The 27,974-nt window shown below is 38.4% G+C and overlaps 6 protein-coding genes and 2 long non-coding RNA genes across 10 annotated transcripts; 6 read left to right on the top strand and 2 right to left on the bottom strand.

Annotated features, from left to right (window-relative positions):
* Positions 1–30: 30 nt before the first annotated feature.
* Positions 31–5,567, top strand: Rchy1 (Ring finger and CHY zinc finger domain containing 1). Its single transcript, XM_030385207.2, has 5 exons — positions 31–1,276; positions 3,261–3,422; positions 3,508–3,666; positions 4,608–4,886; positions 4,947–5,567. The coding sequence occupies exons 1-5, from the start codon at positions 884–886 to the stop codon at positions 5,064–5,066; spliced, it is 1,113 nt and encodes a 370-aa protein (XP_030241067.1). The 5' UTR covers positions 31–883; the 3' UTR covers positions 5,067–5,567.
* A 726-nt stretch (positions 5,568–6,293) lies between these two features.
* frj (membrane bound O-acyltransferase domain containing farjavit) lies at positions 6,294–8,975 on the bottom strand. The gene is made up of 6 exons (XM_030385202.2): positions 8,675–8,975; positions 8,490–8,616; positions 8,239–8,431; positions 7,443–7,594; positions 6,998–7,374; positions 6,294–6,937 (listed from the first exon to the last, which is right to left on the bottom strand). Exons 1-6 carry the CDS (start codon positions 8,884–8,886, stop codon positions 6,529–6,531), a joined length of 1,470 nt encoding a protein of 489 aa, XP_030241062.1. The 5' UTR covers positions 8,887–8,975; the 3' UTR covers positions 6,294–6,528.
* An 855-nt stretch (positions 8,976–9,830) lies between these two features.
* On the top strand, positions 9,831–11,341 carry LOC115562950 (phospholipase A1). Its single transcript, XM_030385205.2, has 2 exons — positions 9,831–10,058; positions 10,123–11,341. Exons 1-2 carry the CDS (start codon positions 10,007–10,009, stop codon positions 11,235–11,237), a joined length of 1,167 nt encoding a protein of 388 aa, XP_030241065.1. The 5' UTR covers positions 9,831–10,006; the 3' UTR covers positions 11,238–11,341.
* An 870-nt stretch (positions 11,342–12,211) lies between these two features.
* LOC108658030 (uncharacterized) lies at positions 12,212–12,600 on the bottom strand. The gene is made up of 2 exons (XR_003980270.2): positions 12,401–12,600; positions 12,212–12,285 (listed from the first exon to the last, which is right to left on the bottom strand). It is a non-coding gene; the product is annotated as an uncharacterized LOC108658030 (long non-coding RNA).
* A 1,324-nt stretch (positions 12,601–13,924) lies between these two features.
* LOC115562961 (uncharacterized) lies at positions 13,925–14,582 on the top strand. The gene is made up of 2 exons (XM_030385218.2): positions 13,925–14,297; positions 14,371–14,582. Exons 1-2 carry the CDS (start codon positions 14,041–14,043, stop codon positions 14,492–14,494), a joined length of 381 nt encoding a protein of 126 aa, XP_030241078.1. The 5' UTR covers positions 13,925–14,040; the 3' UTR covers positions 14,495–14,582.
* A 119-nt stretch (positions 14,583–14,701) lies between these two features.
* LOC149091918 (uncharacterized) lies at positions 14,702–15,395 on the top strand. Its single transcript, XR_016196510.1, has 2 exons — positions 14,702–15,028; positions 15,103–15,395. It is a non-coding gene; the product is annotated as an uncharacterized LOC149091918 (long non-coding RNA).
* A 547-nt stretch (positions 15,396–15,942) lies between these two features.
* LOC108658381 (uncharacterized) lies at positions 15,943–16,955 on the top strand. 2 transcript variants are annotated; one of them, XM_030385217.2, is made up of 4 exons: positions 15,943–16,154; positions 16,214–16,446; positions 16,503–16,564; positions 16,624–16,955. In XM_030385217.2, the coding sequence occupies exons 1-4, from the start codon at positions 16,080–16,082 to the stop codon at positions 16,665–16,667; spliced, it is 414 nt and encodes a 137-aa protein (XP_030241077.1). In that variant the 5' UTR covers positions 15,943–16,079; the 3' UTR covers positions 16,668–16,955. The 2 variants fall into 2 exon arrangements, with proteins under 2 accessions (XP_030241077.1, XP_017966539.2); XM_018111050.3 differs by having other exon boundaries at positions 15,944–16,154; positions 16,512–16,564.
* Positions 16,956–19,995: 3,040 nt separating this feature from the next.
* On the top strand, positions 19,996–21,007 carry LOC115562983 (uncharacterized). Of its 2 annotated transcripts, none has more exons than XM_030385241.2 (4): positions 19,996–20,156; positions 20,235–20,473; positions 20,538–20,590; positions 20,654–21,007. In XM_030385241.2, exons 1-4 carry the CDS (start codon positions 20,109–20,111, stop codon positions 20,710–20,712), a joined length of 399 nt encoding a protein of 132 aa, XP_030241101.1. In that variant the 5' UTR covers positions 19,996–20,108; the 3' UTR covers positions 20,713–21,007. The 2 variants fall into 2 exon arrangements, with proteins under 2 accessions (XP_030241101.1, XP_030241100.1); XM_030385240.2 differs by having other exon boundaries at positions 20,651–21,007.
* The last annotated feature ends 6,967 nt before the right edge of the window (positions 21,008–27,974 follow it).

Genomic DNA, 27,974 nt, shown 5'->3' with positions numbered 1-27,974 from the left:
CAATTATCATCATCATCCATTTATGTTATTGATATTCGAACCTAAAATGTATGTATGTATGTATATTTAGAACCACTGTCAACTATTAAAGCTTTGGAAACAGCTTGATAATTGCTGGCGTGGACAACGCGCGAAATGAATATAAACAGTTACACGAACGAAAGTTTTCAAAGGGGGATGGTGATAAAACGGAATTGAGAATAGCAACAACAATATCAGGAGACGCGAATGAAAACAAAGAAGGGCCAAAGTTGTGTACGTTATGATGGTACTTGTTGTTGTAGCTGCAGCTTGATGAGCCAAAAGCAGAGAGAATAGGCATATATGTATGTATGTACATATGTACATACATATTCCAAGCACGACTCCAAATCGAACAAAGCGACAGTTGATGTCGCAACGGCAACAGCAACGGTAGCGGCAGCGGCAGCGACAACGGCAAATTATTTGAAATATTGGAGCAATTGAAAAGCCGAGCCCAGTGCCGATGACAGCAATTAACAGCAGCGACGACTACTGCACCAGCATCAACATAACATCGACCAGAATAGTGGTTGCAACAAATTAAAGTGAAGAATATCGCAACAACAACAGCAATAATAAACCAGCATTGATGTACAAACATTTACCAATACAAAAAAGCTCAATCAACTCAATTTAAATTCATCGCCAACGTCGTCGTCGGCGCAGCAGTCGCAGTCGCTAGCGACCTCACTGGAGGCTGCCTCGTCCGAAACAGCAAGAATACAATCATCAGCTTCGTTCGTCATCATTAGCATAATAATCACCGAAGCTATTTTAGCAACTGCAATTGTAACTGAGATAGTGCGGCGACAAAAGCAACAACAGTAGGCAAGAACAGCAAAAGCTTTAACAGCTGATTATGTCGCCAACGGCGATGGCATCGTGTGCTGCTGCCAACAGCTCTGCCACAGTCACAGCTGCCACAATATCAGCATCAACAACAACTACAACAACCAATGCAGCGTCAGCAACAGCCACTGCTGTTTGTTTACGTAAATCACACTCAACGCCGGCTCTCACATGCGACGGCAGCAACATTAGCGATAGCAGCTTTGTTGACAACAAATGCTGTGTCCAAAGTCCTGTTGAATCAGCGTTGGAAGCTGGCAACATTGTCAACAAAGATGTTGCGGCGATCACCCACATCAAGCGACAGCAGCAACATTTACACGACAGCAACAATGTTGATGCAACACAGCCAACGACATTTCGTTTCGGCTGCACGCACTACAAGCGACGCGCCATGTTTGTGGTAAGTCTTAAGATAAAATTGAAAATTTCCATAAATATATATGTTCTATGAGGCATATAAATCTTTCTTAAACTAAAATCTCCCTGATTACGTTCAGCATATAGACAAATTAAATATGAGCCCCGCATCCCATTGTCAGCTTCTGGGTTTCATTGTCATTTCGATCTTCCTGAAGCCGACTACAAAAGGAAAAGAACTACGTAGACACAGGCGCACACACTCCGATACAAAGTCAATTTTCTTTTCGTGCGATTGCATAATTTTGGTTCAATTGGAAGAATTAGCGCTTGGCTGTGAACAACAACAACAAACACAATAGAAAATATTTAGTGTATAAAATAGAATAACAAAAGCACAACCAGAAATGGAATTGCTATACGCTGCTCCTTCTCCAAATGAGAAAAAATGTAGATCACATAAAATATACTCCATAGCGCATGCCAGAGGGTATCCTAATTGATGTTTCAATTTATATGCATCTAAACACAAATTATGTTGCTAACAGTCCAGCTCAAATGTACCTAAACATAAGCAGCCGAAAGCACGCAATACTTCTTACAAAATATCGAGTCCAACAAATATCGATTATAGTGGTAGAGTTTCTTGTTTAAAATCTGCTGTTTGCAGGGTATTTTCTAGTTGACTACTCTTCATCAAAATATGCTTCATATTTAATTTAGGTGGTAATTGCTGCCGTCTAGCTTGCTCAACCAAATAAATTCTATTGCAGTTGTAGATCAGAAAGTGAGCGCCCATTTAGCACCTGAATAAATTACGAGCGTTTAGCTTATTGCCTAAGTTAAATATTCACACTTATTTTTTATTGTGAGCACATAAAAATAGGGCTGAGGGATTTGTAATAATATGCTTAAGTGAATATTTAATTTTATAATTGAAACATATTTGTCGATAACACATTTCCTTATCAATTAAAATCATAGATACGCTTTTAAGTCGTGGCTTTACCTAACCGCTGCCAATAGGTTCGCCCATTCTTTATATGTGATCAAATGATTTGATTCTCATTTAAAAATTATGAGTGTGGGAAAATCAAAGAAACCGGCTTTAAGGTACTTTACTTTTTAAAGCAAGCTTGTTTTTTCTCATTTAGTTATTTATATTTAAATAAATCACGTAAATAAACGAAGTAGTTGAATTTTAATGGTGCGATGAATTTGTATGCTCTATAAAGTTGTAGCTAGAAATAAATTGAAATTGTACTTGAGACGCAAACAAACATCCCTAGTGGGACGTGCTCAACTGGAATAAACTCTGAGCAGAACTACTATTTGTGACGCTTTTTTTCCAAAGCACGAATCTCAATTATTCGAAATGTGTTGAATTCGAACTTGCGAACAAGGGTATGAAGTATACAAAATTTGAAATACTTAAAATATTTATGCCTATCAAAAACATCTAGAAGCATTCAACTACCTGATATATACATATGTACATATATGTTGCCTAGGCAATGTTCTAATCTTTGTTTGCATTTTTAGAATTGTTACAAAATCCCATGGTCAGCCCGATTGGACCTTTTACAGTTTAACGATCAATTACCTGATTGCTATTGTACTGAATGATTTAAACATTTAATGTGTGTGTGTTAAGCTAATTAATTATCGGACATCTAATGATGCGACGTGTGTTTGCCACTAATTGGCCAGACTCGTCGCTCTTTGTATTTGATTTCTGATTCTAATTCAGATAAAGGGCTTACGACCAGTATGTGCCAAGTTTACGTTGACCCCAACTGCTATAGCTTAAGCCGAGTCGTACATCTGATATCAAAATAAATGAAACTGCACGGAACATTGCAACATTTGATCACGTACTAAAAAATCGTACTTTCAGCTTTCCATTGTTGCCTTCGAATTTACATTGAATTCACACTGAATTTCACTTGATTTGTCATCCATTACTGTAAACTGAATACAATAATTTACTAGTATATATTATTATATATTACTTCTATTCCTATCAGACACCCTGTTGCGATAAGTTCTACAAGTGTCGCTTCTGCCATGACGAGAACGAATCGCATCACTTCGATCGCAAGACTCTAACGGAACTCATCTGCTCCGAGTGCAATACGAGGCAGAAGGTGCAGGAGCAATGTGAGAAGTGTGGCGTACGCTTCGGCAAGGTAAGTACTTAAACTCCCTCCCTCTCTCACTCTCTCTCTCTCTCCCTTGGTGTGAATACTTGCTGATAGATGTTGTTCTTTCCAGTACACTTGCCTCATTTGCAATCTGTTTGATGATTCCGACAAGCAGCAATATCATTGTCATGGCTGTGGCATTTGCCGCATCGGCGGCGCTCACAATTTCTTCCACTGCGAGGTCTGCAACATGTGTCTGCCGATGCAGCTGAAAATCGATGGACATAGGGTAAGCAGTTGATAGATCGATGAGGTGATATCATAATGGCTGGTAAAAGTTAAGCAACATTTGAATAACCAATAGCAACACAGACATTCAGACATAAAATCTTGAGCTTAGTGATCTTGATGAATATTTGAGTTACAATAATAATATTACATAAAATATTGGCTACAATCCAATATTTTCATAAACAAATTGATTGTAGATCATAAAACGAATCTATATATACACTTTAGCCTTGAATATTGACCTTAATCATCAACACAACTGGGTAAAGGTTGTTGAGCTTGATTTTAAATTCAGTTAAAGACATAAATTGTCGAAATTCCTAACTTGAATGATCAGTGAACAGGTGGAGCTACAATGAAACCGGTAATAATTAATATTGAGAATTTATGTTTGTAGAAAGCTTTTTAAGTGGGGTAAGTCAAACTCGCAGAAATCGCAAAATCTGCTATTTACAAAAACGAAAGGAAAGCAACATGCCCGATGAAATTGCTCGACTAAAAGATACCATATATATGGCATACATATAGTATATATATAATGAGATGCACTCAAATTAACGACGTTTCAACTGTGTTTTCTCCAGAATCAAACTTAAGATAAGCAGAGATTTATATCCTCAGCATCTGTGTAGATTTGACTCCAGTATTCCAGCTCTAATTGAAAGAGTTAATTTGAATATCAGACGATAATTTGTCGATATTTGGGTAGTACAAATTTAAATGAAGATGAACACTTTAGTTTTGCTAAGTTTTTTAGTGCATATATTTATATTAGTAATTAAAGGTCTCTAGCTTTAGCAGTGCTCAAGATCGGTGCGCTTAAAATGGCGTTCGGAGAGATTATGATTAATTTTTGTATAAACTTTATATATCTTAAGGATGTTTTTTTTTATTGAAATCAACAATAATAATGCTGCTTTGATGTCCTCCACTTTGCAGTGCGTGGAGAACATTTCGCGCTCGCACTGCCCCGTCTGCCTGGGCGACATACACACCTCGCGCATTCCGTGCCACATTCCGGACTGCGGCCACTTGCTGCACAAGATGTGCTTCGATCAGCTGCTGGCATCGGGTCACTACACCTGCCCCACCTGCCAGACGTCGCTGATTGACATGACGGCGCTGTGGGAGTATCTGGATGCGCAGGCGCTGCGCATGCCCATTCCGCTCAAGTATGAGAATCAGCGTGTGCACATCTTCTGCAACGATTGCCACAAGGTGAGGCGCCCATCCGTACCACTGACTCCGCATTGAACTACATATGCTCCTTCCTTGCAGACTTCTAAAACCAAATTCCATTTCATTGGGCTCAAGTGCGTCAATTGCGGCGCCTACAACACCACACAGGACGTGAAGCGTCGCCTCTCGCTGGTCACCGATGAGCCCACCACGGCCTGACACTCGCCACGGCTCCAGCGATATCTCTTGCCATGCTCCACATTTGAAGATACTAAATTTATGAAACTGAAAACGAAACGCATTGAATTTAGACCAAATTCGAGCTGGTATCGAATATAAATTAAACAAACAGCAGAATATCCATTATAAAATCAACCAAATAACATATTTAGTTCATTGTTTTAGTATTTTTTTTTCGCTATTTAATTTGCATTCAGTAGAAATGGAAACACAAAACAGCAATTTATTTACACCCAAATTTTATTATATATTTTGTTTGTATTAACCAAATCTTTTGTACATCTAGGTTTTTCCTTTTTCAATTTGCACACATCGAAGTCAATCTCAATCAATCTCAATCTGTTGTTAAATATTCGTGAATAAGTTTGACACTAAATTTATAGACAAGAAGGACTATAGTCTGCTAAGAATGTATTTTAATTTTAAAATATATATTGTTTCTCAAAAATAATTCCGCAATAAAATTTTATATAAATAAAATTAATGTTTTTTATGGATTTCAGCTACCGCACAAAATATCTTAAATAATAATTATTATTATAAAGCTCTTGTATACTACAGAATCGCACGATTTCGTTTTGATTAATTAATATACTAAAAAAAAGTATTTGTTTATTTGATTTAAAAAATTCTATAATTGGTTTTCTAACTTTTTGGATAGTTGATCATAATATAATGTTTATAGCACAGCAGAACTATTAGATATTGGTATATGGCCCCTACTGGAAAATTTGTTCGTAAAGTTGTTTTTATTTTTTAAATAATATTGCATCTATAGGATTATTCAATCTTTGGCTTCCTAAATAGAGCTTGTTAATAAATGATGGTATTTTATTGCTTAACAAACTTTGTATAAAGTTTAAATTGTTCAGTTAAAATATCAATTGATTTGATTAAAATGTTCGTAGATACCCTCAACCTGTAAGTGGTTTAAAAGTAATTATGGATCTGTGTAACTGCCAGAAGACATCTCTGATTGTATAAAGAATATCTGTATAACATATGCAAGATAAGTAACCAATTAATAATTCTATATATAAACAGTTATCAGCAACAAGTTGTTGCATTGAATAAGTTTTTTTGTTTAGTATTTACAGTTCATAAGTATTTTAAGTTTTGTTCATGCATGTTTTTTTAAATCAATATAACCTGAAAATATTATAAGGAAGTTTTTGCTGCACATACTTAACAAAATTATTATATATATATATATATAATTTTCAAAGTCTATCCTAAATAGTTTGCCAAGACTTTGCTTGTTGTCCTAATCATCCAAATTGTTCGCTTATCCTTTTAATTTCATTGATATATAAGAAAATCATATAGGTCTAAATATCTGACTACGAATCTCTAAATATACATATATAGAAAGTGGAACACGAATAGTTGCAGCATTTAACTTTGAAATGTATGTGTTCGGCTGCTTAGCTGTGGAAATCTCTTACTGCGCCTTTTGCTTGACTGCGCCGGGCTCTCCAGCTGCTGCAATGGAATCGGCAGCACGTTTCGCTTTGCGCTCCGCGGACTTCTTTAGCTTGGTGAGATAGAGACCCACGACAACCAGAAGGGCCCAGGTAATGTAGCCAATGTGGTAGACGGAACTATAGAAACGCCAAATGTTGTCGAAGGAGGACAGCAAAAAGGCTGTGCCCAGATAGCTGAAGCCAAACCACTTGCAGATCCAAAAGATAACATCAATGACGGTGCGACGCATACCAACAGCATCCTTGCGCACCAGCTTGTGCCACGTATCCTCCATAATCACATAGAAAGGTGCGCCCATGATGCAGAAATAGTGTCCCGGCCGGAAGCCATGCCAATACGCTGAGCAGAGGAAAATGGCACCCGTTCTGAAATTGACAGCAAAAGTCAGCATTATAATGATCTCTGTGCATCCAGGACATACTCACCTATATTTCTTGATGGGAAACAGTTTATACACATTCACCGCCAGCCAATATTGCACGCAGACATTCCAATGCTTCATGCCCTCGCGGAAGGTCCAGCAGCGCTCCACATCCAGCACTCGTGTGTTGACAATTGTTGTGAAATTGTAGCTATGCTTTTCGGCATCTTTAATCATATTCTGGTACGGCTTTCGTGGCCCCTCGCCGTTGTTGGTATCCGCATCATCGGGATACGCGCCAAATCCGGCCATCGTACAGACGCATTCGCTCAACGTCAGGCCAGTGTAGATGCGGGCGCGGAAGATAAAGAACGTGGGCCACACGTACAACACACGGTAGATAACGGATCGATCATTGTAGAACTCATCGCTCATCGCATACTACATTTTATAGCATTATTAATTTTCCAGTTTTTTATTATAAGGTTTCCCTTCCTGTTCTTACTCACTTCTAGTGGCCAAAGGTAGTTGGCCAACAGATAAAGACTGCAGTAGAACACGGCTGCCTTGAGCTGCTGAATGGTGGCCGGCACGCAAGGCGCATAATCTTTGAACGGCGTTTCAAAGTAGTCCCGGTAAGTGCGATAGCGATAATAGGGACCTGAAAGTAGCAAAATGTTGTTGTTATTGATATTGTGATTTAAAAATATTTGGTATTATTAATATTTGTTTTTGATTTAGAATAGTGGAAGTTTTGCATGCAAAAATGCAATTTTATGTCAATCAGGTTTGAAGACAGGCCTGAAAGTACAATTGTGTATCAATTAGCTTTTTGTAAGCTATATCTATACAAGCAACTAAAGATGTTATAGTTAACCAGTATTACCAATTGCAAAAAGTAATTTAAAAGTAGACAGACCTTCTCAGCTTTTACAATTTTCTTTTTTTTTTTTTTTTATAAAAAAAAAAAAATGATAGGCCGAATTTTCACTCCGATAAGGCTTTTAAGACATACACATGACGATTATTAACCTCTAGTGATAATCAGCCGTAACATTTTTACTATCTGTAAAAATTCAAACACCTGGGTAAATGGACTTTGACACAACGATTGCAAGTCGTTCAATTGTACGGGCCACCGAGTTGAAGACACACAATTTGCATGCATATGAACCAAATAATTTATGTGCAACTACACTGAATACACAGTCGATTACTTGGCAATAAGCTGACAGTATTCTAAAGAGTCTATAGAGCTTGCTTCAAGTGAGCTGCATATATTATTTGGGAGCACTATACACTGACCTGTCAGCACACCAACGTAATTGAAGCTATACAGCACAATCTCCGTTGCAGTCAGCTGCTGCAAGCTGAGATCATAGCTGGTGACATTTAGGCTGGGATCGCTGTTGGCCTCCTGCTGTTCATTGTTCTGCCGCTCATCGCAAGCGCGAATGCGCTTCCAGGCTGCAGTTTTCTCGAACGCAATGCCAGATACCTAAGAAAGTAGTTTAATAGCTGCTCGTTTCTAAGTCATAGATGGTTATGCAACTAACCTTGAGGGTGAGCAACATTTGTATCATATTTGTTGGCCCAGGCACAGGAGGCAGGCCGAAGAGGTAAACGAGCCGGAAGAACACTAAATAGCCAAACATAACGACAAAAGTAACTACATGGCAGTTGCTGGAATTATGAAATTACATATTAATCTATGAATATCTGAGATCAATACTACACTTACCTGGGGTGCACCAAGAGCACACTGGCTGTGCCCAGGGCGACGGATATGGCGCAGTGCAGGCTATGGAAGCCCGAGACGACAACAACAACAATGAGGCCGAGAATGGAGCATACGTATTTGCGTTGCGTCTCATCGCGAAGTTTTCGCACATAGCTGCCAGCGCCTATGCAGGCCAGCAGGCATAACAAATATATTACGTCGTCTATATTCATTTTATTGATTAGTTTTAGCCGCGAGTGCGGCTTTCTTCACGGCAAGCGATTTGATCTTTGTTATTAATAACATAGGCAATGCAGGCCACAATCTATCGATACTATATCGATATATGGTGATGCCACCATGAAAGAGTAAGTGCTGCCATTTGGCAAACAAAAATTTGCTATCGGTCCAAAGCTGATGGATACAAAACACAAGGTGCAAATGCGTTACATTTTGTTGATTAAGTTAATTCGAAAATTTAACGTTAAATACCTGTAAAAAATAATAGATAATAACAAAGATTAAAAATTTAAATACTATATTGATATTTACACATTTTTTAATATTACATTAATAGATTGATTTGTTATTGTATATTGTGTTTAATGTACATATATTTAAATAATTTATAATTAATTAAAAAACTAATAGTTTTATTACATTGAGAACAAATTTTAAATTGTCAAGTAATTTATTTAACAATTAAATATTATCTAACTAACTATGACGATATAATAATGATGAATCTGGAACTTACACGAACTCGGGAAAAAAACCATTTCATTCAAAGACTGAGACAAAGGCGCGCTTCAGTCAAAGCATCTGTTGAGCTACACTAAATGTCATTGCATTGCTGTTGAGTTAAGTCTCGACTATACCTGATTTACACCTATGCCATTTGGCTGTTCATGCATTATGCATTACTACAATATGCATTATGCATAGGAGATAAAACTATAAAGTAAAGTAAAGCGCCCCAAATCAATAAAAGAAATTCCCATACGTCATCAATACTACGAGACTCGCAAAAGTTCAAAGCTCTCATATGTGTCTCTCTCAATATAAATGCAGTTATATATAATATATATAGAACCGGTAGAGCTGCTAGTGGGGACCGCGTGCCATGGGCAATGCCAGCCCGATCGAACGTAGATAGATAGTCACTGCGTTTAGCTGCAGGCTGTGCAGGCGGGGAAAATGGCAAATAGCTGAGATTGAGTTAGATCAACTCTTTACTGGTGTCAGTCACCTATTAATGTATATAAAAGAAGCGTTTGAACTGATCACACGTAACAGAGTCTAATAGTCGCTACACCAGTGCAGTGGATCCGACATAGAGCTGATTGATTCAACATGAACTCGAAATCATTTATCGTCGCGCTGTTGCTGCTAACTGCAGCCCGTGGTAAGTGAAGATTGCCTTACGGCCTAGGCAGCAATCCTTAATCCTGATCTCTTGTGTGATTCAGCTCAGAGCAATAACAATATCGCTGGAGACTATGAGGCTGAGATGGACGAGTTTATGGGCTTGCTGCGCGACCCTGACGAGGTGGACTTTGAGATCCGGGGCAACTTTGACGTGGAAGAGCCCGACGATTTGCTGGCCACATTGGAGGCGGACGAGTACGAGGGCGCCGAGCATCGTGTGTGGAATAAGTGCGACAACGACCTGAGCGAGCCACGTGGCATTGGCAGCTTCCTGGACTTGTCGTTCCTTAAGAAGATCGCCGTTAATCTGAATCCCTTCGGCACGCCTCGGCACCGCATGCAGTTCTACTTGTTCAAGCGCGAGTTTCCCGAGTGCGGGCGCGAGCTGGACTTCCGCAACGAGCAGAAGTGGCGGGACGCCGGCTTTAATAGCTCGCTGCCCACACGGCTCATCGTGCACGGCTGGATGAGCCAGTCGCGCGGCTCCTTCAATCGGGACGTGAAGAATGCCTACCTGAAGCACGGCGACTACAATGTGATTGTGACGGACTGGAGCGCCAGCTCGGCCAACATCAACTACTTCTCGGTGGTGAAGCTAATCGAGGGGATGGGCGCCCAGCTGGTCCAGTTCACGCGCGAGCTGCACCGCCAGTTCCATGCACGCTACGACGACATCTACCTGATCGGCCACTCTCTGGGCGCACAGATAGCCGGCGCAGCGGGCAAATACCTCAAGCCGGAGCAGTACAACACGATCTTCGCCCTGGACCCGGCCGGACCCAAGTTCCGGCATCGCAGTGCCCAGTTCCGCATCGATGCCAGCGATGCCAACTACGTGGAGTCCATGCACACCAGCGGCAACTTTGGCTTCCTCAAGCCCACGGGCAGCGCCACCTTCTATCCGAACTATGGACTCTATCAGCGCAACTGCTTCTATCTGGGCTGCTCCCACATACGCGCCTACCAGATGTTCGCCGAGTCCATCAACTCGCCCAGCGGCTTCTGGGGCACGCCCTGCAAGCGCGAGGGTGGCAAATGGCAGTGTGACAAGCGCCAGCGACAAACCCAGCGCATGGGCGGCGAGCCCTCTGTGCCCAAGCGGGGCATCTTCTACGTGAAGACCTCGTCCAGCGAACCCTTCGCCCTGGGCAGATAAAGCCCTGGAGTTGATTCGAGCTCAATGTAAAATTTGTTTAATTAAGCTGCCAATTGTACAGAAATTTTAGTTTTAATAAAGACCAAAGAGGGAAATATCACAATAATTCAGTTGAGTAAGTCTAGAGTATGTATAGTTGTAGTTGGGCGTAGGTAAAATATTCCAGATATGCAGATTATATGCTAGATAAAGTGCTTATATTTATAGTAAATTAAATGAACACAATTTCTATACATACAATATGGAATTTGTTGAAGAGCAACTGGCGAACATATTAGAGCTTTATTGAGAACACACTACATTAACAGAATTATGTTAGCTAACAGTGTGTTTTTAGCTAACATAATTCTGTTAATGTGTGTTAACACCCAGCATTTTTGAGTTTAACAGAGCATAAGTGAGTCTTAAAAGACTCGCGCGACGATTGAAAATAGTCATATTTGCGCTCATTTTCTGATCATAAAAGACTGTTCTGTCGGGAAAAAATGGTACCCTAGCCGCGACTCTTCTTGATAAGTCGCTTATGACTCTTTTTTTTAATCATAAAAGAGTCTTCTACGAGTCATCTTTTAATCATAAAAGTGTCTTCCACGAGTCATCTTTTAATCAAAAAAGAGCCTTAATTTTATCATTTCTAACTCATATTCGAATGAAAATTTCAATAATTTGCAACGAAAATAATTTTTTTATTAATATAATTTTCATTTACTATATATACATATGTATGTTATCTTAAAAAATAACAACTAACTCTAAACTAACTAAATCTAAACTAACTCTAAACGCCTACGCTTCGCCAGCCTGTCATTGGCATGGACAAAATGCTTTTGTAGCAATATCTAAAAGGGAAAATATTAATTAATACAAAATTTCCTTTTCAGGAAATAGTAGTTTATGGGCCCCTCTTTTGGCCACGCGATGCAATTGTTTGACTGACATAATCACCTTATTTATTTGATAATGTTTATGTATTATGTTTGCACTTCGCACTTGCACTTCACTTGCACTTTCACGATCGAATGACAAAATTTGCGCATTTCGGCATGTGCTTAAGAAAAAGTGCCGTTTAACTTAGATAAGAATCGCTTTTGGATCAGCCAAGCAACCAGAATATGAGTGCATAGAAACAAAGCAAAAGCAAGCAACGATCATATTTTAATCACCTGCACGATCATTTGGCGATTGCTTTGCATTTCGCTTTTGTATTTCATAGCAATCATACTTTGAGCATATGAAAGGGTCATTTATGAGTCTTCTTTCGATCGCCCAGGAGATTAGATCGTTTTTTAATCGTCAAGGGGACTCAAAAAAGACTCATCAAGACGATTTCTGTTAAAACAGTCTTCCAATTGCTTGCTGGGTTGTTACCTAACATAATTCTGTTAATGTGTTGTTAGCTAACATAATTCTGTTAATGTAGTGTGTTCTTCTGCTAATCAGTAGGGCGATTTCTGTTAAGCAATCATTTTAGAGGATTTGTTCAATCCGCCAGTCAATTAAATAGTTATTCAATCAGTCAAACAAGCAGTCATTCAATCCACATTCCATATTTGCGCAGGCGCAACTTAAAGTCAGCTAACGGCAATCTGAGCATACCTAAAATCTTTAATATTCCTAGAGCTGATCAGTTACCTACGATTGCCATTTACAATTCCATATTTGTTGTTGTCCTGAGCGAAATTTAATTAAGGACATAAACTTGAGCAGTCGTTGCTTCTGCTTATGCTGCTCGTGCAGGAGTTGGTACTGGTGGCGGTGTGTCCTTAGGGCTCGCAAGGAGCAGGCAGCGATGCAGAGCGCATGCAAATTGGTCTGGGCAATTCAATCTTTGGATCTGTGAAATATATACGCGACTCGTGCACGGCGCTAATTGCAGCAGATAAATACGCCGCGGAGCCCATAATTACGACAGACAGATTACGAGGCGCACTTAATTGTCGACCGTAAAGTGTTTGCCGTATCTGCCAGGCAGCGCCGGCGTAATCCTCCAAGCGAGCGAGCGAGCGAGCAGGCAGGCGAGCAACCGGCTCGATTTTAATTATTCGACTAGCTGCACCTTCTGCATATTCATTGGCTCCAATGCAGGCAGGCACAGGGGCAGCCTGTGAAGGCGGTGCGGGCTGTGGTGCAGAGCTAGATGGCAACATTTTGATTTCCATTATGGCAAATTTTTTTGACAAAAACTTTGCGCCTGCTCTGCGTCCGAGGCGATAAGACATCCGAATGGGCCAAGAGACGGCCGAGAAATGGACTCATAATTGGAAAATGTTAATGTAGAGCTCACTAGGCATTTTTCCCTTTTTCAATTGAAAGATGTTTTAGATTTAGGACGTCTTATTCCATTATAAGATGATGTGAATGAGATTTCATTTAATAGAAATCGTCTTAGTATTGAGAGATGACTAAGAATAGTTCATATATCTGAGGGAATTGATTTTAAAGACCTATTCAAGACTTTTCCATTTTCTAGAAATCCAATCTGGATGGAGAGATGGCTAAAACGAGTCGATAAAGCATTTTCCATTCACTTCTCAAGGAAAACTTTGGATTTTATATATTTGTATTTTCCTCACATATTTCCAAATCAAACTAGCCATGAAATCGATTCCGAGTTGTATAGGCTCTACGCTCTGCCTTTACGTTTCATTTTAATTTCAGGTTTCGGACAGCAAAGAGCCAAAAAAAAAACACATTTTTGTTTTAATCTAAATTTGAGTTCACTTTTCGGAAAAAAATATACTTGAGGAAAAATAAAAAAACATACAATACAAGAAAAGAAAATATAAGAATAACAAATTGAAATATGGATTACGGTCAAGGAAACGGCGGTGGCCCATACCAGTCGATGGAGGGCTACGGAATGTCAGCCCCTGACGGACAGGCCCCGGAAATGGGCCAAGATTATATGCAGTCACGTGGTGGTTATGGCGGCGGGATGCAGTCCTATGACGACGGCAGGAACTGCCAAGGCGGCTCCGCTTCCTTTGGCGGTCCTGGTTACCGCAGCCCACTTCGTTATTCAAAGGTCTTGAGAGAGATGAATTCCCGCAATGGACTCTAGTGAGTTAGCCGAAAGGATTATCTAGTTTACTGCTCCTATATATATTTATATGTATATATCCCATATATTTAGCTCGCCAACGGATCAGCGTTCGGGCCGTGGCAATGGCGACTACTACAACTCGCTCCCCGGCATAGGCGGTCCCGAGGGTCAGATGTATGGCCAGCCCCGCCAGGGCGGCAATCCGTATTACTAGTCCCTAGTGTGGATTCGACTCAACAATTGTTACCTTTGACTTGCTTTTTTATAATAAACAAATAAAATGCTCAGATGTCAATAGAAAATACAAATTTGCTTTTTTATTACAACTTTCCCAGTTGAATCTGAGAATGTTTCCTAAAGTATCTTAGCTATATGATCTCTCCTGACTCTGCATTGCATTATGTATTTTATGACACCGCATATGTGAGTATTACAGTTTATGTAATATCCCAATTCTAAATTCTAGATCCAGTTAGCTTTGCTTCCGACTCTTTTCATCCCTTCGAAATGTTCGATCTCCTTAGTCAGTCTTTGAGTTCTGTTTGACGAAAGCAGAGCTTGAATTTTCAAAATTTTCCTTTTTTCCGGCCCTTTTTCCGATTCTAAATTGAAATTTTTGCAATATGTGCTATGGATGCAAAAAGGTGCCGGCGCCGCCGCAATTCTTCATTAGCAACGCGGCCTATCGCTACGCCATGCGGGAAAAGCAGCGAGAGCGGGAGAGGCATGCACGCAATGGCTTAAACGAGTGAGTGTGAAATAATAGTTTATTTTTTCACTACATAATAAATAAAATAATCATTCTATATTCCACATCTGCAGTCCACCTTGCTGTAAGCCAGCCTGCGGCTGCTGCGGTTGCAATGGATGCTGCTAATGCTGAGAGATGCCAGAGATCTCTGTATGTGCTGTGGGGCGAGCAACTGTAAAGATATGAAAGGAATGTTTTGGAAAGAGGCCAAGACCCAAGCAGAATCATCAATCAACTGCTGTCATTCACAATAGATTTAAGCAACAAACTGCTTTCGAGTTGCAATAGCACTTTTCACACCTAAATCCATTTAAATTATATCAAATTGCATCAATAAAGTATCTGTATATACATTCGTCAATAATCAACTTTGAGTTCTTATAGGCAGAAGAAATGGGGGAGTTATCTAGCAATAAGAGTCAATTAGTTCTTGAAGAGTTATCAACTGCAGAGTCAGTGTAGTCATTTTAAACTGTATTAACTAGCCGGATAGCTGCTCTATTGGCTGAAATCTTCATAAAATACAGTTAACTGCATTTATCACATATGAGCAAACGCCCATTTATATATCCATAGATGTTATATCTAAAACAGGCCAATTGCTTGATGAATTCAAATACGTAAAGAGCATTGCCCCCAAAGATATCCTAGATAGAAACATGGGCCTTTAAATACTAGGAAATATCCTAAAGATCCTCTCAATTTCTTTAAAATCTCTAGGTTCTCATAACTGTGTGATCAATTAGAGTCGTGCCACGCAAATATATCCACCAATCTTCATTATCTTTTTAAATATATATACATTTTTATTATATATATACATATATTTTTATTTAGTATGCCTTCTCTGTAGAGAAAAATTTTCAAATCAAGTTGGCTTTTCGCAGTCAATGATTTCTCATGAGCTGAAATTTAAAAAAATTTCATTCATTCAGAACATTTCCTTTGACTACAACTTAAAATTAGACCTACAAATTTTCCATATTTTGGCAGAGGCGATATTTATTAACTGTATAATCCAGGTTCAGTTTGTTAATTGTAAAAAAAAATGGATTACTTTGAGAATGCACAAATTGGTGGATATCGTATTGAAATGCCATTTCCCCAGCTATTTTATCCCGAGGTAAATTTGAGAGACCGTATTTTGTTCTTTTTATTTCAAAACGAGTTTTTTTTCATTAGATGAATTCCGTAAATAAAAGCTTTGATCAAACTGCCATGTCGAATGTGAACAATTGCGGGATCCAGAGCGATTTTTATGATAGCGGCGTCAAATCGGATATAGACCATCTACAAGGGGACGGGTGTAACATGAACTACCGCCAGCGGCACGTCACAAACAACCCTTTTTCCTATCGCTGCACAGAACGCCAAAGTCGAAGAGCTCGGGAGATGCAAGCCCGCAACGGCCTGTAGTAAGTATCCACGAATGACATCCTCCATTGCGCTCCGTGTAATGCTAAGTCTGAAGTTATCACAGTACCCCGAACGATGGATGCGATAAGCGGAGCGAGTATCCACAATATGCTGGAGGTATGTGCCCCATGAAATCCTCGTCCAATTAATCCCCAACTGACCTTCCCTCTTTGCAGATCCCATGGGTCAGTCGATTACAGTCAACTCACTGTGGCAGTAATGGATATAAATAGACATCAAGTGTTATATATATATATTTATATATGCATTTATATAGCCATGCTGCGTATTGCTTCTAGATATTTTTGTAGTAACGGTGGTCTTCGCTTATAAAATGTTTTGTAAGGGCGAAATCTCCACCATACTTGCTCACCAGAAGAGTGAATGGATCATGTGAATAGTATCAAAATTCTGAACGCATTTCTCTTATTAACGCCAAAATTGTCAAAAATTTTTTTTTCAAATTTTAAAATTAGTAAAAAATTATCTCTTCATTGAGATGTGTGGATTCCTCGTCTTTTATTTCTCACTTACCATAATAAATATATATAAAAATATTTAATACTAAATAAATCATAAACAAAAGAATTCAAATTTGGCTTATATAAAAATAAATACAAAATTATAATAAATAAATAAAAATATACTCACAAAAATGTATTCATAATTGACAATAAGAATACAAATAAAAAAATAAATAAATAAAAATAAAATAAAATAAACAAGAATAAAAATAAAATAAAATATATAGATCTTGTCAAAAGATGTTTCAAGGAAAATAGAGCACAACAAATATAAAGATTCAGTAAAAAAATTGTTCAAGGAAAATAAATTACAAAAAAAAAAAAAATAAATAAAAATGTAAAAAAAAAATATATATATATATGTATATATATTTTTCACATTTATTTTAAATATGTATATTTTTATAGATTTGATTTAAAATAGAATTTCACAGCTAATCCGCATGTCTACAGAGCTACATAATCTTCTCCATTTGGGTCTCTCCCGTTTTTTGTTTTTTTGTCGTTATATTTTTCTATGCGAAATCAGACGAATCCTCATGGAGATGCGGAGTTTCGAGCGGCGAGGCTGGACCTGCTGTGGGGCGGTAATTAACGTGTGTTTTATGGCCATTTGCCACAGCATAGAAACTCACGCAGCACCACTGGCAGCCACTGTGGATGGGGCCCAAGGCGCAGCACCCCCGCAAGCCCAACAATGAATGCAGTGAAGGATTAAAATAAGAAAGATGTGCAAATAAAATATTTTACAAACGGACAACGAGGACAACTTTTGCAGCCGGTAGGCAACGGCACGTGATGTGGGATGGCTTTGTGACCATTCGAAGGACTGCATAGTTGAATGGTGTGGGGTGTAGGGGAGGGAGGGGGTAGCTAGCTGGGTTGGTGATGGTCCGAAATGCGAATGGAACATGTCGATGGGGCACGTTGGGGCAACGAGACCTGGTCGCAAACAAAGGCAACCGGACTTGGCCTCGGACACACTCTCCCTCTCTTCCTCTCTGCATCGCTCTGTCTCTCTCGCTCTCTCACTCTCTCTCACTCTCTGTGCACTGCATGGAGCATTGTCAAAATAAATCAATCGGTTTTATGTTGTTTCTGGAATTTTTGTTTGCTGTTTTGTTACTTTGTTGCCGACGTCGACGTCAGGAAGCGGCAGCCCAAGGGTTGCAAGTGGTGCAAGTGCTGCAATTGGCTGCCAGCAGCGCCAGCTTGTGGTGGCATAAATCAGTTGCTCGTTGGGCGCATTTATGAAAGGATAACAACACACACACACACACACAGCTCAAGCTCATAAAAATGCATAAGTTAAAAATGCTGTAAATAAAAATACAACAATTTCGTATAGAGCTAAACTCTAGAAACCTGCCAACCCTGCCCCGCCCACTGATCCGTTGCGCCACTTTGATTTATCTCGAAGGGAATTAAGATGTCTCAAAAGTTGCAGCGGGCAGCATTAAAATGCCATTGCTGCCATCGGAGGCAGTCATAATCGTGCACGCATCCTTCAGCACCAGCTTCAGCGGGGTCAGGGGTCAGGGGTCAGGGGCCAGGCGGGCTGGTTGGGGCAGAGAAAGTTTGTGGTGCTTCTCTGCTGCGTTTTCTTTGCCTCGTTCTGCAGAACGTCCAAAGTGATTTCCTCTTAGTATTTTCAAAAACTTTCACCCAAAAGGTGTTTACTTACTCACCCACGCACACGCACACATACACACACCCACATACACACACATATACGTTATAGACATGTCCTGCAATGGCACTCCACACTCTAATGAAGCAAATTCCGTAGCGCATTTGCGTCCTCAGCCGCAACTCTTTTAATCCCTAATAACTTTTAAGCAAGTGACTTTGCGCACACAAAATGTCCAAATTCATCATCCTCAAGGAGCGTGCGGAGAGTGCAGAGGGGGCTTTTGCCTAGCTTGGCAAAACCTGGACAGTGGGATTTCAGCTTTCATGTTGAGCCCATAGACTTATACTGAAAGTTCACTGCACACACACACTTACACATATATACACACACATACGCACACATACGCGAGCTCACATCATTAGCAAATTGAAAATTTTACACCAAAATGTTTCTAATTTCGGTTTGAAATTATGATGCATTGAATAAGGCCAAGTGAAAATTTGCAGATTTATATTTTTAGAAAATCTTAGAAAGTCGTTAGGAAGTTGGCAAATTATTTATAATAGGTATTGGGGCATATACGGTAAATATAATAATATTAAATATAGAAACAAAAATATTCCGAATAATGATAACACATAAAAAGTCTAAGATAATTAAAGATCATCATTATGATGATATATTATAGATGTATGGAACAAATAAGTCAAAAATAATAAAAAGAATAATAATAAAAAAAAAAAAAATAATAAATAAATAAATAAATAAATAATAATAATAATAATAATAATAATAATAATAATAATAGTAATATAATAATAATAATAATAATAATAATAATAATAATAATAATAATGATAATAATAATAATAATAATAATAATAATAATAATAATAATAATAATAATAATAATAATAATAATAATAATCATAATAATAATGAATAATACCCTCCTCATACATAATAATAAGAATGCTAAAATAATATAATAATAATAATAGTATAATAATAGATTTAGATAATTTATAATATTAATTACTACTAATAGAAAAATAAAAATGAATAATAATACAACAATAGGGAAAAAGCTGTTCCTAGATTGATATGTTGGATGATTGGATCTATCCCGTTTCAACTGTGAGGCCAACTGGGACCAAGGGAAGAACTGTGCATCAACATAAATTACCAGGGAAAGGGCTGAGAAAGGAGAGAGGAGTTTCCCAAAAGTCTTTGCCTTTGCCCATTGCGCCTGCAAGAATAATAATCTTATTAATATTATGAAAAACAACAACAATAATAAATGTAAAGCTAAGCACTTAGCAAAAGTTCAAACACTCAGTTTTGTAAAGCAACGCACTTTGATTGATCTAGTGAGCAAGGCGTGTTCAAAAATGTGAGGAAGCCCTGTTCAGTGCCTTGGGAGCTCACTTTTATTCTTACGTTTGGGCTTAACACGTTTTTCTAAAAAATTTCAAATTCCTTTTTCTTTTAAATTTTCAAAATTATGGAGACCTACGGAATGGCAGCACCAATAAATGACACTGCGATCGATGTGAGTTTTTCGGGGAAATATTTCCGATTTGCCAAAAATATAATTCGGCTAATATATGTAAAATTCTATTGCGTGTAGTGCTACCATCAGTATGTCGCTCAGACCGGTTATCGCTGCGAACTTCCCGAGGACGGGGACCACCTGAAGGCGTACTCCGATTGTCCCGAGCCTGCCCATTACAACAGGCTACACGATTGGTATCCCCACAGGTCGAGGAACTATCAGGATGATTGTGCACCCTATAGGGATGCTAGCTACCGCTCCTCCAGACGGGATGATGTGAATAACGGCCGATACAGTTCCCGCAATGGACTATAGTAAGTGCGCGCTCTATTGCAATAGAATTACGATTAATTTAACTCTATCCCATATCTATTGCAGTTATCCTGCGGAATTACGCAGAGGCGGAGGAGATACATTTAACTCGTTGCCAGGTGAGTCGAGAGTCCTTTATTTTACTCACCTACCTTCTACTCCTACCTTCCAACCTCCAGCAGGTTTGGGCAGTTATGAGCGCTCCATGTGGCGACGGGGATCACGAAATCGCTGGTTCTAGTTAAAAAACATATTGATTTGTGGAAATCGGAAGTCAATATCACTCACGGAGAGTCGACTGCTAAATGCGCCCGGACTCGCACCAGTGCTCTTCTAAATCGTTGGATCTTGATGTTAAATGTTCTACTCTTGAATTTTTTTGGCAAATGAATCTATAGTTGGAGCGTGTATAAAATATGTATACTGCACATTGAAAGTCAATACTACCTACCTACAACCCTAATATATGTATATGACTATTTGAATAGCTCTGAATATTTCCAAGCTGATAATAAACAGAAATCGTATGAAGTATACATTGAGTAATGGTTGAATTAATAAATAAATAAAAAAAAATAATCAAAGCACAAATTTTGTTTTTACGGGTTCCATTAATAATAATGATAAATTTTGCTATATGAATCGGGTTAAGCTTGCAAATGTTCTATGTACCCTAACTTTCTAATCTCGCATAAATTAGCAGCCTGGAACATGTCATTTCATATTCCTCAATTATCATTTATGTTAGCTTGCATTAAAAAATCCAAATAGCTGGTGGATCCATACATATTGCCTGGTCAAATTATTGAAATTATTCCCTGTGTTTACTTAGGTTCTGTAATTTTTTTTTATATTCCGACAACTTTTGTCAAGGTCTATTATAAAAAAATAAATATAAAAAAAATCTTCGATGGGCTTTTGCCCAATTAATATTGAGAGATATGAATATTGAAGCAAAGAAAATTTAGTTAGCGTTATTTTATATAAGTAGATTGGCATAGATTTAACTGCAAGAAAAATGTACTATTGTTATATCAGTTTGCATTGTTCCTATTGGGCCATACTGTTTTACTAAATTCAGGTTATATTGTCCCTGATCAAATTGGGAATATTAATAATAATACCATATACGAGTTAAGTAATATAATTATCCACACAGCATAAGACAATTCTGGATAAGATTATATATTTTATATGGGATGAACATTTTTCCAACATATTGTCAACATTTCATGACTATACATATTTTATATGGCAGACTTTCAAAATCATGCGTTCACCTCGAGTGACATCCCAACTCTCATTCTTCGGGATTTTCGATTTTCAATTTTTCATCATCCGAAATGTTACTTTTCGGTTTAAGTAAATCTAAATTTGTAGGTGCCCCAGCAGTAAATGAGACTGGGTTTGGCATAAACAAATCATAGAATTCATGACTTATAGGTCTTGTTATCCATGGCATAGGTATTTTCTCATGATTCAGGCCGACCGCATCCCTTTCACGTTCTTGTATTCCATCGAAGTCGAGCCAATCAGATTCATTATCACTCTGCGAAAAACAGTAGCGACGTCTAAACATGTCCCACTTGAGCCAGTCCTTGGTAGGGGCTGATTGGACTTCCTGACAATAGCGAACTATTTGGAGTAAATCGAATAGCCAAGTATGAGCTTTTCATTATTGCAAAATACTTTCCAGTTACCTTGAATTGTAAAGCCCATTTGTTGATGGTTTCTCCTCCAAGCTACAATAACATCACGAGATCGTAGATATTTGTTATATAAATGTTTTATTGACCGTTTAGATCTTTCATAATTTTTCACAATTTCGCCATCCATCTTTGTGCTTTGTTGACAGACTGAAAAACAATATGTCATCTGCCCTATAGATTTGATTCGATAGACTCTAGAATGGCCAACAATCGATATATGTACAATTATCAATGTGAATGACAATTAATCGTTGACATATCGACTATTACAAATATTATGAGAGAAGACTTCTATAATAAACTCCCTTACAAATAACCCTTTTAGCCCCATAAACAACAAATATATTAACAATTTAATCAATAATTTGAGGTAAATACATATATTTTCGTTTAAGATCCATTTTCGGCACCTTTCCCTGAGCACAACAGAATTGTTTCGTTCATAATGAGCGAGGGACAGAATGGAACAGAATGTGAGCGTATTGTAAAGATGAGCTGGACGAGCGCCTCAAGACTAACGACAATAGTTAGATATCCTGTTTAAGGATCTGCCCACACCCCACACCCCGTGCCCCACACCCCATGCGCATCCTGCGCTCGCTCGCTCATATTTAGCTTGTCGCCCCGTATAGAAAGTGGCGGTGTCATAAATTAAAACTTAAACTTTTGGAAATGTCAAGTATAAAACGGTAAATCTCCGCACATATATACCGAGAAGCACTCCTCCAAACGAATACACACACACACACACACACACACACATATATAGAGAGAAAGAGAGACGCCCGTCTGTTGGAAATGAATTGCAGCAACAGGATCAGGGTTGGGGGCTGGACTGGTCTGTTGGCCCGGATGGGTCGGACGCCCATTGAATGCGCATGTTTTAGTTTTTGGGCGGCTGCCACCAGATACCGAGGGAGGGCAGCTGAAAAACTATACAGGGAACCAAGAAAAAGCACAACAACAAGGCCAGCCAACAGCAGCAGCAGCAGAGGAAAACTCCACCCGTTTCACATAAATTTGGGAAAAGCAAACTTACAGATTATCCGCATTTAGTTGTAAAGGTTCCACAAAATGTGTTGTATATCATTTATGCTGCTGGCTGGCTGCCTGGCTGGCTGGCTGGCTGGCTGCTCGTTCGGCTGGACTTTTGAAAGATGAAAGTTGGTCCGGGGATCGCTCGATGCTGTCGATGATTTACATTTGATTTACTTTCACTGCCTCCTTGACTTTTTATTTTCGTGCATTTCTAATTTCGGGCGAACAACTTTTGCTCATTTGCAATAAATTCTAATGTGCATATGCCACGCCCCCACCCCACCAGCACTCGGTCAGCCCCAGTGCCACCGAAAGTTCAACTAAATTTTCTAATCATCATAAAATCTTGTTATCATTTTCATAACTCGCCCGAAATGAAAGTAAAAATAAACAGGAGACAACAAAAAACCCTCTGACACATTAAGCGGCGTACCGAAATGAAATTTACTATTGCCAAAGTGAAAACATTTAAGTAAAATTTATGAAAATTAAAATCTTAAACAACTTTTTGGTCATTCGAAAAATTTAATTGATCGCATAAATTGCTTGAGTGAATGCCGCTTGGGCCAACCACCCAACTACCCCACCTACCCCCACCCAGCAACAACAACAACAATAACAGCAACAACAATTTATGTCAATTTGCCAAGGTGTAGGAGAGAGAGAGAGAGAGAGAGAGGGAGGGGAAGAGCTCTAGCTGCAGACGAATGAAGTGTAACCGCGAAACATAATCAAATTTCGTTGGTGTCGAGCTCCAGCATAAGTTTCTACTCACCCCCACCTGCCGCTGGGAGCTGACACCTGACCAGGTCCTTCAGCTTGGGGATGTGTGTGTGGCTTCTCCTCTTCCTCTTTCGGTTTGGCCACTGGACGCTGGGCGCTAAAAATTGCCATCTTAATTTGAAAACAATTTCGTGGCCTGCGTGTTGAGATTTTTTTTGCGCCCCCATTTAGACATTCATTTCTCTGGGGAAAGTTTTGTAAGGAGAAGAAAATCTGAAAAGTTTTTAGCTGAATATTTCTTTTTACCATAGACAAGCACGAGTTGAAAGCATTTTAAAAAGCTAAGAAAGAGTGTATGTAAAATGATCTATACAAAATATAATAATATAATGGTATTAAATATATCTATAAAATAAAAATATAATAATAAATATATAAAGAATTATAAAAATGCATGAGCTAATTTTTCTGTAGGTTTTTGATAAAGCCAGCAAAATATGAATTATAAAAAAATAATTTAATTTAGTTTTATTTTAATTTATATTATTTTATTTTTTTTGTTAAGATTTTTTTGTAATCTTACTATATATTAAAAACAATTATTTTTTAAATACATTTATTAATAAATATATATTTGTTTATTGTTTATATCTACATGCAATCTAAAAGTAAACAAAATATAAAAAACAAATACAAAATTTATTCGATAAATTTAATATAAAACTTTTAGTCATATAAATATATTATAATAATAAATACATAAAGAATTATAAAAATGCATGAGCTAATTTTTCTGTAGGTTTTTGATAAAGCCAGCAGAATATGAATTATAAAAAAAAAAAATTTAATTTAATTTAATTTTATTTTAATTTATTTTATTTTATTTTATTTTTTTAAAGATTGTTTGTAATCTTATATATAATTTATATATATTTGTTTATTATTTATATCTACATGCAATCTAAAAGTAAACAAAATATTTGTATTTGTTTTAGGTTATATGAGTTATATATATTATTTTATGTAAAAACAAATACAAAATTTATTCGATAAATTTATTATAAAATTTTTAGTCATATAAATAAATTTTTTAAAATTTAGTGTTTTAAACAAAGCAAAAAAATAAAAATAAATAAATAAATCTTAACAAATTAACTAAACATTTTGCAGTCGAGTCTTCAGTCTTCATTTATTTTTATTTTTTTTTTTTGCAGCATCTGATTTTTATAAAGCGTTTGTGGGTAAATGAAGTTCCGCCGTAGACAATATTTACGGGAAAATGAATTTACTTGCGGCGAGCCGAGAAATTTTCGTTGTCTCACGGAATTAAGTGAAGTTTGGCTTTTTATGAAACGATAAATTCGTGTATTTAAAGATTGCGCGGATCGGCCAGCTGGCCAGACAGCCGGACTCTGTCTCTGTCTCTCGGTCTCGCTGTCCTCTTCTATCTTCCTCTCAGTCTGTGTCTCTGGTTTCGAGGCAGGAAATAGATTAAACTGAGCAACACTTGCGCCATTTGGCTTCCTCTTCCGCAGCCGTTCGTTAAATATTCAGTGTCCCCGCACGGCACACTCCAGTCGAATCCGAATGCGTATCACATGCCCCTTGCGCCACGGCTCGTGCCTCCTGCGGCTGCCCATTTGCCAACTCTTGACAGCCAACGGCATAAAGTTTTTGAATCTTATTTGTTAAAAATAAAAAAGAAGCAAACAAGTCCCAGTTGTTGTTGCTGCTGTTGGTGGCTTCTTCTTGGCCGGGCCGAGCATCGCGTAACAATTTCCGTAGCCACATAGCATCATAGGCCGCCACCCGGCAGCCTGAACCGCAGTGGCTAGACCTTCTCCGCCTGCATTAAATAACTTTCAATTTGAGCCAAGTATTCGCGACTGGCTGCCTATTAGCCCACGGTGCCCACGGTGCCCGCGATGCCCATGGCCACTGACACCGGGCCCATTCTTTTTCGCTTGGGGTCGCCTCGCCTGGGTAATACGATTTGCGCGGCAAAGCATCGACAATTTGTGGACTTGGCTTCCGGTGTGTTTATTAGTTCATTTCGGACTTCTTGCAAAATGCAAATTACACGCCAGCCAAGCCACTAGCCAAGACGGTCTCTCCCAGCCCCATCCACGTTCTTCCATCTTCCTTTCGCATTAACCCCAAGCTGGCGCATATGACCAGGAAGAAGGTAGTTTTCAACACGAGTCCATAGCATTTCTCCATATCAAGCGCATCTCGTTGAGTTAATAAATAATGTTCCTTTAGCTAAAATTACCAGAGAAATTACATTTTTTATATAACTAACGGGGAATAATGCAGGATTTTTTGTGTAGTAATTAATTTAGGGAAAAATATTTTCTTCAGTTTTACTTTTAGGCTATTATATTGTATTTCGTTAGAAATTTATGTTTATTATATAAGAAAGTAGATCATACTTTAACTATATTAATTATAATATTTTTAGCGGTAATTGGTTAAGTAATTACGTTTGGTATACAATTATATATTAATTATATTAAAGCTACAAATAATCAATGAAATAAGAACTCTTTTACTTATTAATACAGAAGTTTTTTAATTTTTCAACTAATTAATTCTTAGTAATAATTAAACGTTAAAAAAAAAATAAAAAAAATTTGTGTCACAATTATTTATGTAATTAAGTAACAATTCCAATGAATTACATAATTACGTAAACAAATATAAAGTAATGAAAAACTGAATTTTCGTCTGTTATTGCACACACAAATAATATATTTAATTAGTAATTTTTTTAAGTAATTACAATTTGTATTTAAGTAATTAAATAATTCAATTACTGATAAAGTTTGATATACATTGATGATTCGGGTCTTTTATGTATTTTGAATGCCTAACAAAGAATATTTTGTATTAAATAATGATGATTGATCTAAGAAAACACAGTTTTATGAATTTTTTCAATCACCTGTATATTCAATTACCTGCTGGCTATAATTATTCACATAGACTCTCGATATTCGCTAGTCTGGCGCTTTAAACCTTCGTCTTCGCTTTTGCCTACTCTATTTGGGGCCAGCTGAAAGTTCTCGGAGGATCTTTATCATGTCGCTTAGCTGTTGCGGCACCGCAAATCACATGGCTATAATCGAGATTCTTTGCCTTTATTCTCACTCTGCACAGCGCAGTGTTTGCCAGCACTCCCCTCCCCCCCTGTCACCCTCCTCGTTGAAAACTACTTTATTTGTTTTGGGAATTTTGCGAATGAATGCGCATTTCAAGTTCCCGTACAGAGCCGAATGCCGAATGCCGAGCAGCACGAACTGAAGATGAAGTTTATTTTATGGCCAACAGGCAGTGCCAGAGGGAGGGGGGGGGGGGCTGAGCTGGGGAGCTGTGGTGCTGTGCAAGATCGAGTCCTTTGGCTGGCAGCTGCATCAGCGTTCCACACGTGTGTGTAATCAAATAATTTCCACCAAAAATCGAGAAATTATTACGAGCGCATTTTTACAAATTCATTTTCACAGTTTTCGCAGACAACAACGAAATCGTTGAGCAAGTTTCCCGCATTGCATGCAAAGTGCCTGCATCGAAGGATGTGTGGATTTTCCGGCATTTTGGCGCTGCGCCCCTTTTGTTTATTTCTTTGAGATGCGGCGGAGCAGCGAACAAATGGCCTGCCATACTTTCTACGCAGTCCCAGCAATCCTCTGGCCCCACCCCAGTACCGCACTACCGCGCTACCGTCCACCCACCTTCGCATTTGATTGCGCAAGCTAGTTAGACTCCAGTCGACTTTGTTTGCATGCACTCGCACTTGCTGCATTCCAGGAGTGGGAGACATGGCTAAACAGGACACGTGTGCCTCGACCTGCCTCGGTGGGTACTACTCCTGCCCCTGCCCCTGCCCCATCTGGCTGGCTGCTACTTTGTTGGCCGCTCGTATCAATTGTGTGTGATGGTCAAAAGTCATTTCAACAGCACTAAATTATTATTATCTTCAAGAAGTTTCACATGCTCGACAATCATCCAAATAGTCGGCACTCTAACCACCCCT

Source organism: Drosophila navojoa, chromosome 3 (assembly GCF_054131105.1).
Source record: "Drosophila navojoa isolate 15081-1374.11 chromosome 3, UAZ_NAV_1.0, whole genome shotgun sequence".
In the NCBI taxonomy this organism is placed as follows: domain Eukaryota; kingdom Metazoa; phylum Arthropoda; class Insecta; order Diptera; family Drosophilidae; genus Drosophila; species Drosophila navojoa.
This window is presented reverse-complemented; position numbering and strand designations above follow the sequence as displayed.